General features: G+C 38.6%; 1 protein-coding gene across 1 annotated transcript in view; it reads left to right on the top strand.

Annotated features, from left to right (window-relative positions):
- Positions 1-345: 345 nt before the first annotated feature.
- The window catches only part of LOC140958714 (casein kinase 1-like protein HD16), a 39,415-nt gene continuing 28,415 nt past the window's right edge, over positions 346-11,345 (top strand). Inside the window, exon 1 of the mRNA XM_073416276.1 lies at positions 346-551. Coding sequence (XP_073272377.1) covers positions 346-551 — 206 coding nt within the window. The remainder of the gene's footprint in view (positions 552-11,345) is intronic.

Here is an 11,345-nt window from a genome sequence, read left to right as displayed (position 1 = left end):
GTTGTTTACCTCAAATATTTCCTTTGACAACAATTTATCTTATTCGCAATTTGAAGGTTTATTATTTTTGTAAGAAAATTTTTATTCTTCCGCAAATTTTAAAATAGTTTAAAAGTACGGTACGTTACAGTTAGTATCAGAGCGGTGTTCTTGTAAAGGGTTATGCCTAGTGCCAGTTGCGAGAAGCTCACGAAGTCACGCCTTAAGTCTGTAATTTTTAAGGTTTTAAATTATTTCATCATGATTTCAGCATGTGCATATTTAAATTAAAATTATGTGCATCTTATGTTATGATATTATGTTCATGCATATTGGGTTTACGTGTTGGGAAAATGTTGGAACAATATGCCTCCGAGACGTAGGATTGTGCGTGAAGCAGGAGATGATAATAGAGATGCCCAGGATGGGGTGAGGGACAATCCTCCTCGTCCACCCTCATATATGCAAGCTCAGATGCTTGCAGGAATGACTCAGTTCTTCGCACAGTTTACGGGGAATCAGGCTGCAGTGGATACAGGGGCGAGGCTCAGACCGGAGGCTGTGTACGAAAGGTTTAGGAGGATGGATCCTAAAGAGTTCTCGGGGACTACTGACTCGATGAGAGCTGAAGGATGGATTAAGTCCATCGAGGTGATTTTCGCTTTCATGGAGCTGCATGATGCAGCAAGAGTTAGATGTGCCACCTATTTGTTGACAGAGGATGCCAAGGCTATGGTGAGAGAGCGCGTCCGTGTCGGTGAATCTACATACTCTGTCATCGGATGGCTTTAAAGAGGTCTTTTACTCCAAGTACTTCACTAAAAAAGTACGGTCCAGACTGACTAGGAAGTTTATGATGCTGCGACAGGGAGACAGAAGCGTAGCTGAGTTTGTGAAGAAGTTCGAGTAGGGGTGTCACTTCGTGCCCCTAATTGCAAATAATGCCTGAGAGAAGTTGATGCATTTTATGGATGGGTTACGGCCGATCTTGCACCGTGACGTGAGCNTGAGACAGAAGTGTAGCTGAGTTTGTGACGAAGTTTGAGTAGGGGTGTCACTTCGTGCCCCTAATTGTAAATAATGCCTGAGAGAAGTTGAGGCATTTTATGGATGGGTTACGGCCGATCTTGCACCGTGACGTGAGCGTTGCTAGTCCTACTAGAGAGACATTGAGGTCGATAGGCAGGGCAAGAGGCCCTATCAGACACCCCAGCATCAGCAGCAGCGATCCAGTTTAAGAGGTCTTTCCAAGGACAGCAGAGAAAGAGGCCATTTCAAGGACCGCCGTAAGGCAANAAGGTAGGGCAAGAGGCCCTATCAGGCACCCCAGCATCAGCAGCAGCGATCCAGTTTAAGAGGCCTTTCCAAGGACAGCAGAGAAAGAGGCCATTTCAAGGACCGCCGTAAGGCAAGGGTCCTGTTCCACAGCAGCAGGCCCCTCAGAAGCCTGGTGAGTACCCAGTATGCCCGAAGTGCAAGCGCCAGCACCCAGGACAATGTTTATGGGATCGGGCCAGTGCTTCAAGTGTGGAGCCAGCGATCATATGTTGAAGGACTGCCCACNGAGCAGCAGGCCCCTCAGAAGCCTGGTGAGTACCTAGTATGCCCGAAGTGCAAGTGCCAGCACCCAGGACAGTGTTTATGGGATCGGGCCAGTGCTTCAAGTGCGGAGCCAGCGATCATATGTTGAAGGACTGCCCACAGTGGAGGCAGCCGACCCAGGGTAGAGTGTTTACCATGCAGGCAGAGGAGGCGAACCCAGAAACGACCCTGCTGACAAGTAACTTATTTATTTCAGCACCGCATTAATTTTGATATGCATGTTTCGAAGCTTTATTTGAGATTATTAGTGTGCCAGGTCGTATTTTTGGTGACTTGTGTAGAAATTTTCTACTATGCTTAAGGTTAAGATTAGAATTTTTGGGATATAAGTTTTGTGTGTTGTGCTGACGTCTCTCAAGAAATATTTTCATAAAGAGAGTAGCCACGAAGGCCTTGATAAATTCCGGGGCCACTCACTCTTTTATTTCGGAGACATTCGCTAGTCATTTAGACATCAAGTCCATTGGGCTCGATGTGAGTTATTCAGTGAGAGTCCCATAAAGGGAAGAATTATCAGCTACTAGCGTGGTCAGAGACATCGATCTTGATCTACAAGGCCACCTAGTTTATGCCGACTTGATTGTGTTGCCGATGCCAGAATTCGATATTATTTTGGGAATGGACTGGCTGACGAAGAATAGGGTTCTCATCGCTTTCCAGAAAATGTCAGTGTTGGTAAGACCTTTGGGCATGGATTAGTTTCTCTTTGAGCCAGATAGATGGAAAAGTTTCTCTTGCATGATCTCTTGCATGCAGGCACGGAGACTTATTCACAAGGGTTGTCAGGCTTTCTTGGCCAGCATTATTTCTGCACCTGACGTACCCACTCTATCATTATGTGATGTACCAGTAGTCAGAGATTTTCCTGACGTCACAGGCCTTCCACCAGAGAGAGAGGTGGAGTTTGCTATTGAACTCGTGCCAGGCACTGTGCCAATCTCGAAGGTACCGTACCGTTTAGCTCCAGCTGAGATGTTAGAGCTCAAGCAGCAGATTCGGGAGCTCCTCGACAAAGAATTCATTCGCCCTAGTTTCTCACCATGGGGCGCCCCAGTGCTCTTTGTAAAGAAAAAAGATGGGAGCATGAGGCTGTGTATGGATTACCGAGGACTGAACAAGGTAACGATCAAGAATAAATACCCACTTCCGAGGATTGAGGACTTGTTCGATCAGTTGCAGGGAGTTACAGTGTTCTCTAACATAGATCTTCGATCAGGGTATCACCAGCTGAAAGAAAAAGATGCAGATGTTCATAAGATAGCCTTCAAGACCAGATGTGGGCAATACGAGTTCTTAGTAATGGCATTCGGACTGACGAATGCTCCACCAATTTTTATGGACCTCATGAATCGAGTATTTCAGCCCTACCTAGATCAATTCGCCATAGTGTTCATTGACGACATTCTCATTTACTCGAAGAGCCATGAAGAGCACAGTCAGCATTTAGGTACAGTTTTGCAAGTCTTGCAGAGTCGCAAGTTGTTTGCAAAATTCAGTAAGTGTGAATTCTGGTTGGAGAAGGTAGCGTTTTTGGGTCACATAATATCTAGCAGTGGCATCGAGGTGGATCCAGCAAAGGTAGCAGTCGTTAAGGAATGGGTGGAGCCAAAGAATGCATCAGAGATCCGCAGTTTCCTAGGCTTAGCAGGCTACTACAGGAAAAATATTCAGGGATTTTCTTCGATTGTAGTGCCACTCACCTCATTGACCAAGAAAAATGCTAAATTCGTATGGAGTGCTGAATGTCAGAAGAGCTTTGATACTTCGAAGCAAGCTCTTGTTTCAGCACTAGTGCTAGCCATGCCATCGGGTCAAGGAAATTTTGTGAATACACCGATGCATCTAAGCTCGGGTTAGGCACAGTGTTGATGAAACACGGTCAGGTTATATCTTATGCCTCCAGAAAGTTGAAGGCGCATGAGAAGAACTACCCGACTCATAATCTTGAGTTAGTTGTCGTTGTCTTTGCGTTGAAGATATGGAGACATTACTTGTACGGCGAGAAATGTCAGATATTTACTGATCACAAGAGTCTCAAGTATTTCTTCACGCAGAAAGAACTGAATATGAGATAGAGACGGTGGTTGGAGTTAGTGAAAGACTATGGTTGCGAGATTAGCTACCATCTAGGGAAAGCTAATGTTGTGGCAGATGCCTTGAGCAGAAAAGTTGCAGTCGTAGCACAGCTGTCAGTACAGAGAACTCTTCAGTCAGAGATTTTGAGATTTGGGTTAGAGGTTTATCCTAAGGGCAGAGCTCCTATGATGTCTAATCTAACAGTCCAGTCTTCGTTGTTTGACCGAATCCGTAGATGTCAGCTTTCAAATGAGCAATTGCAGAAATGGAGACTGAAGGATGGGCCAAGGGCAGTGTACTCTACACAATGTCTGATGGTATTGTGTGATAAAGAGGTAGAATGTGAGTTCCTAGTGTTGATTCGATAAGAGAGGATATTCTGACAGAGGCACATGCATCTCCGTATTCTATTCATCCAGGAGGTACCAAGATGTACAAGGATTTACAGATTTTGTATTGGTGGCCAGATATGAAGAGAGACATCCGGCGATTTGTGTCTGAATGTCTCACTTGTCAGCATGTGAAGGCAGAGTATCAGAGGCCAGTAGGAATGCTTAAGCCACTCCCTATCCCCGAGTGGAAGTGGGTGAATATCACCATGGACTTCGTTGTTGGTTTGCCGAGGTCTGTCAGAGGATCCAATGCTATTTGGATTATAGTGAATCGACTTACTAAGTCGGAACACTTCTTGCCAGTGAAGATGACTTTCTCAATGACGCAGTATGCGGAACTCTATATCAGAGTGATAGTTCGATTGCACGGGATCACAGTTTTGATTGTGTCCGACAGGGACCCGAGGTTTACATCGTCCTTTCGGAAGAGTTTACACGCAGCCATGGGAACGAAGTTGCTATTCAATACAGCTTTTCACCCGTAGACAGATGGCCAGTCTGAGCGTGTGATTCAGATTTTAGAGGATTTACTTAGAGCTTGTGTGATCGATTTCCACCGAAATTTTGAATCTGAGCTATCTCTAGTGGATTTTACCTACAACAACAGTTTTCAATCATATATAGGTATGGCTCCTTACGAGGCACTGTATGGGAGGAAGTGCAGGTCGTCAATTCAATGAGATGAAGTCGGTGAGAGATCAGAACTTGGTCCAGAGATTGTTCAGCGAACTGCAGATGTGGTGGTCAAGATCTGAGACAAATGAAGACCGCCCAGATTCGCCGAAAGAGTTATGCTGACAAGAGGAAAAGGGATCTAGAGTTTACCATAGGTGATCATGTTTTCGTGAAGATAGCACCCATGAAGGGTGTTACGAGATTTGGGAAGAGATGCAAGCTTAGTCCGAGATTTATTGGATCATTCGAGATTCTTGACAGAGTAGGGACATTAGCTTATCGTGTAGCCCTACCGCCGAATCTGGCCGGTGTACATAATGTGTTCCATGTCTCGATGCTGAGGAAGTACATAGCTAATCATTCGCATGTTTTGAGCTATGAGCCGTTGCAGCTTGCTCCAGATATGTCGTATGAGGAATGACCTATCCAAATCCTATACAGACATGAGCGGAGACTTCGGAACAAGGTGACTAAGCTAGTCAAAGTCCGGTGGCCGAATCAAGCAGTAGAGGAGGCCACTTGGGAGACAGAAGCAGATATGAAAATTCGCTACCCGGAACTGTTTGGTAAGATATAATTTTAAGGACGAAATTTATTTAAGTGGGGGAGGAACTGTAGAGCTCAAATTCAGTACACGTAAAACCCATGCATTTATTTATTTGTTAAATCATTTATTTAAGTTCAAAATGATATTTGGCGATGCATTATTTATGAAATTTAATTATTTTAAATTATTTATGTTTATGTGATGCACATTAAAATGTTTTCTCGAGTTTCATGTTTCAGGTGATTATTCGATGCGGGATCGAGGAAAAGAGACCGGCGACGATTTTGGCAATTTTAAAATGTGGTATTTTATTTTTATTAGGATTGGGGCATTTTAAATGTTTTATTTAGTTTTTAGCATTTAAATCCAAACTTATTTATTTGGTGATTTTATGAATTTAAAACCTTTAAAGTTTATCAAGTTTGTATTTTAAACTTTAATTTGGGGCTTGTTAGTAAAGTTAAAGGTGGGTTAAGATTTCAGTTAGTATTTTAATTAGAATTTTTAATTTTGTAATTAAGCAATAATTTTCCCCCTAATTACCCAAACACACGCACACACCCTTTTTCCCACACGAATCTTGTATTTATCGGAGAATATCCTCCTCGTGTGTTTTCTTTATTTTTACGAATGCTTGTATTTGTTATTTATCCATTACTTTGTATTGTAATATTCATTAACTAATAAAATGCATCATAATTTTTCTTAGTACCATCATGTCAAACTTGGCAAAGCTCGAATTTTTTGCACTCGACATTACGGGAAAAAATTATATTCCATGTACTCTCGATGTAGAAATGCATCTTGAGTCATTGGGTCTAAGCGAGACCATTAAAGAAAATGGTATATCTTCATCATAAGAAAAATAAAAAGCTATAATATTTTTGCGTCGACATCTTGATGAAGGTTTAAAATGTAAATATCTCATCGAAAAAGATCCCATGGCTCTGTGGAAATGATTAAAAGAAAGATTTGAACATATAAGAGAAATTATACTTCCGACCACCCGTGATGAATGGAATATGTTAAGATTCCAAGATTTTAAGAAAGTTAGTGATTACAATTCAGCGATGTATCGAATAATCTCGCAACTAAAATTTTGTGGACATGAGGTTACAGAATCGGAAATGTTTGAAAAAACATTTTCCACTTTTCACGCATCAAATATAACTCTACAGCAACAATATAGAGTACTTGGATTTACGAGATTTTCTGAACTCATCGTCTGTCTTCTTGTGGCGGAAAAGAACAACGAGCTGCTAATGAGAAATCATCAGTCCTGACCCACTGGATCAACTGCATTTCCAGAAGTAAATGTTGTAAGTAAAAATTAATTTAAACCTGGAAACCAAAATCAAATTCAAAGACAAGGTTTTGGCCGAGGTCGAGGTCGTGGTCATGGACATGGACGTGGACGTGGACGTGGACGTGGAAATGGTCGTGATCGTGGTCGAGGCCGTGGTTTTGAAAACAATCGAGAGAGTTATTTTTATAACTCATCTCAAAAGGGCGTCACGAACCACCAACTCAAAAGGCATCATGAGAACATGAGTGTTAATTAAAATCACTCGAAAAGATTTAAAATTTCTTGTTTCAGATGATGCACTCCAGGACATTGGTCTCGTATTTGTCGAGCTCCCGAGTACCTTTGCAGGCTCTATAAAGAATCGATAAAGAAGAAAGAAAAAGAGACCAACTTCACTGAACGCAGTGACCGTTTGAGTGATTCAACTCATTTTGATGCTGCTGATTTTCTGAATGATTTCTCTGGAAATGATCAATATGTTGGTGGGATAGAAATGAAAAATATTGATGCTGCAAATTTTCTCAATGATTTCTCTGAAAATGAACAATATACTGGTGGAATATAAATGTACAATAATTTATTTTTTATGTATTCATATGGTAATATTTTATTATATAATTATGATATGTGTTATATTTACATATGTATTGTTAGTAATATTTTTTTCATTGCATATTTTTTAAGTTCAAATATGGAAAATGCCATGAACAAAGCTAAACAAGGAACTAATCTCATGGAAGTTTGCATACCTGATAGTGGTACAACGCACACTATTCTTTGAGATAAAAGATATTTCTTGGAACTGAAACCATCAAAAACAATGGTTAATACAATATCAGGTCCTGTAGACTTGATTAAAGGATGCAGTAAAGCACAATTTTTGTTACTTAATGGTACAAATTTTTTTTATCAATGATGCTTTGTATTCACCGAAATCGAAAAGAAATTTGTTGAGTTTTAATGATATATACTCCCATGAGTATGATACTCAAACAATGAATGAAGGGAATGAGAAATATATGTGTCTTACCACATATAAATCAAGAAAGAAATATGTGATTGAAAAACTACCAATGCTCCCTACAGGATTGCATTATACACATATAAGTCCCATTGAATCAAACATGATAGTTGATAATTCTTCAATATTAACCAATTGGCATGATCGAATAGGACATCCGGGTTCAACAATGATGCGAGGAATTATAGAAAATACACATGGTCATCCGTTGAAAGACCAGAAGATCTTTCAGAATAATAAGTTTCAATGTAAAACATGTTCTTTTGGAAAACTTATTATAAGACCATCACTAGCCAAAATCCAAATTGAATCACCAATGTTTCTTGAACGTATTCAGGGTGATATTTGTTGACCAATCCATCCACCATGTGGACCATTCAGATACTTTATGGTATTGATTGATGCCTCCAGCAGATGGTCACATGTATGTTTATTGTCAACTCTAAATGTTGCATTTGTAAAATTGCTTGCTCAAATAATAAAATTGAGAAATCAATTTCCCGATTATACAATCAAGAAAATTAGACTTGATAATGCTGTTGAATTTACTTCCCAGACTTTCAATGATTATTGTTTGTCTATGGGAATCATTGTTGAGCATCATGTTGCTCATGTACATACACAGAATGGATTGGCTGAATCATTGATTAAACGTCTGCAAATGATTTCTAGACCAATGATTATGAAAACAAAGCACCCTATTTCTATATGGGGACATGAAATTTTACATGTTGCTGTATTAATTCGCATCAGACCAAGTGCATATCATAAATACTCCCCATTGCAGCTTGCATTTGGTAAAGAACCAGACATTTCACATCTGAGAATTTTTGGATGTATGGTGTATGTGCCTATTGCACCACCTCAACGAAAGAAAATGGGACCTTAAAGAAATATTGGAATTTATATCGGTTATGATAGTCCATCAATCATTCGATATCTTGAACATCAGACAGGCGACGTGTTCACAGCACGTTTTGCTGATTGTCATTTTAATGAGGAAATCTTCCCAATGTTAGGAGGAGAACAGAAACATACCGAAAAGAAAATTACATGGTATGTATCATCATTGTTACATGTGGATCCAAGAACAAAACAATGTGAAAAGGATGTACAGCAAATTGTGCACTTGCAAAGAATAGCAAATCAAATACCAGATGCATTTGCAGACACAAAAGGGGTAACTAAATCATATATACATGCTGCAAATGCCCCTGCTCGAATTGAAATTCCGAAGAAACAAATTGAAGATACTCATGATGTCTTTAAACGCCTGAAGTGTGGAAAGTCAGTCGGTTCAAAGGATAAAAATCCTCGAAAAAAAAAATTCATAGAGAAACACGATGATCACAAAATAAAGAATGATGTTCCTGAATAAACACATGATGATGAAAATGTTCTGTCAAAACACTGACGAGAATCGTGTAATCTCTATCAATTATATTAATACTGGAAAAATATGGAACCGAAAAGATATAGAAGAAATTGATGATATATTTTCTTATAATGTGGCAATCGACATAATAAATGATAATGAAGATCATGAACCAAAATCTTTTGGTGAGTGTAAAAATCGGCAGGATTGGAGAAAATGGAAAGATGCCATCCAGATTGAATTGGATTCGCTAAATAAACGTAATGTTTTTGGACCTATAGTCATTACACTGAAGGTGTAAAACCTGTTGGATACAAATGAGTTTTTATTCGAAAGCGAAATGAGAAAAATGAAATAGTAAGATATAAAGCTCGACTTGTTGCACAAGGTTTTTCTCAAAGGCCTGGAATTGATTATGAAGAAACGTATTCTCCCGTGATGGATGCAATTACGTTTCGGTATTTGATTAGCTTGGCGGTATCTGAAAATTTAGAAATGTGTCTTATGGATGTTGTTACAGCTTACTTATATGGATCACTTGATAGTAAGATATATATGAAAATCTCTGAAGAATTTAAGATGCCTGAAGCACAAAGTTCAAAACCAAGAGAATGTTATTCTATGAAATTACAAAGATCATTATATGGGTTAAAGCAATCCGACCGAATGTGGTATAATCGGCTAAGTGATCACTTGATGAAAAATGGATATGTAAATAATTCAATATACCCTTGTGTTTTCATTAAGAAAACAATATCGGGATGCATAATTATTGCTGTATATGTCGATGATTTAAACATCACTGGAACAAATAAGGAAATTCAAGAAGAAGTGTCATACTTGAAGGAGGAATTTGAAATGAAAGATCTTGAAAAAACCAAGTATTGTCTGGGTTTACAAATTGAACAAAAAGAACGTGGAATATTTGTTCACCAGAAAAATTATACAGAAAAGATCCTTAAACGTTTTAATATGGACAAATCAAATCCTTTAAGTACTCCAATGGTTGTTAGATCATTAAACATAGAAAAGGATCCATTCCGTCCATGTGAAGATGATGAAGATATTCTTGGTCCAGAAGTACCATATCTAAGTGCTATCGGTGCCCTTATGTATCTTACAAATTGTACAAGGCCTGATATATCTTTTGCCGTAAATTTATTGGCAAGATTTAGCACATATCCAACAAAGAGACATTGGAACGGAATTAAACATATATTCCGTTATCTACGAGGAACGACAGACTTGGGACTTTTGTATTCAAAAGATGCTAATCCAAGTATAATTGGTTATGCCGATGCTGGATACTTATCTGATCCACACAAAGCACGTTCTCAAACTGGATATGTATTTACTCGTGGAGGCACTGCAATTTCTTGGCGTTCACAGAAACAAACACTTGTAACAACTTCATCAAATCATGCCGAGATTATTGCACTACATGAAGCAAGCCGTGAATGTGTGTGGTTAAAATCAATGACTCAACATATCCAAATCTCATGCGGATTATCATTCGACGAGAAGCCTGTGATACTATATGAAGATAATGCTGCATGTGTTGCTCAAATGAAAGAAGGATACATAAAAAGCGACAGAACTAAACATATTCCTCCTAAGTTCTTCGCATTCACCAAGGAGCTTGAGAAGAATAAATGTATTGATGTTCGTCACATTCAATCAAGTGAAAACTCATCAGATCTCTTCACAAAGGCACTTCCTACGACAATATTCAGAAAGCACATATATAATATTGGGATGCGCAATCTACGAAATTTGTGAAGAATTGTTCGTGTCAACATGAGGGGGAGTTTACGTGACTGCACTCTTTTTCCCTTACTATGGTTTTTATCCCAATGGGTTTTTCCTAGTAAGGTTTTTAACGAGGCAGTATAAAAACACGTAATGTATACAATCATTATGATCATCATCACAAGGGGGAGTGTTGAAAAATTATTTAAAAATGTGTTAAATATTTGTGTTGAAAATGTGAATGTTGAATGTTGAAAATTAGGTAAAATTAGGTGTTGAATATTGAAAATTAGTGTGTGATGATGTAGGTAATGATGTATTTTATTTTTGGATTATTTGTAAAAATTTTCTATAAATAGATCTCTCATTTGTGAAGAAAATCACAATTGAGTTGAGAGAAAAATATTATAAAGTGTGTAGTGTGATAATTTTGAGAGTTTGAGATTTTTACTTTTTTACCGTAAATTTTTACTTTTTCACAACACGTTATCAGCACGAAGCTCTAAAAGTCCTCCATATTTTTCCAAGCTCCGAACAGAAGAAAAAGGTAACAAAAGTAATAATATTTATTTTACTGTTATTTATTTATTGTTTATATATGTAATATATAATATAATGTTATT

This window comes from Primulina huaijiensis, chromosome 15, assembly GCF_012295235.1.
Source record: "Primulina huaijiensis isolate GDHJ02 chromosome 15, ASM1229523v2, whole genome shotgun sequence".
Classification (NCBI taxonomy): domain Eukaryota; kingdom Viridiplantae; phylum Streptophyta; class Magnoliopsida; order Lamiales; family Gesneriaceae; genus Primulina; species Primulina huaijiensis.
The sequence above is the reverse complement of the archived record's forward strand: the minus strand, read 5'-3'. Positions and strand labels throughout refer to the sequence as shown.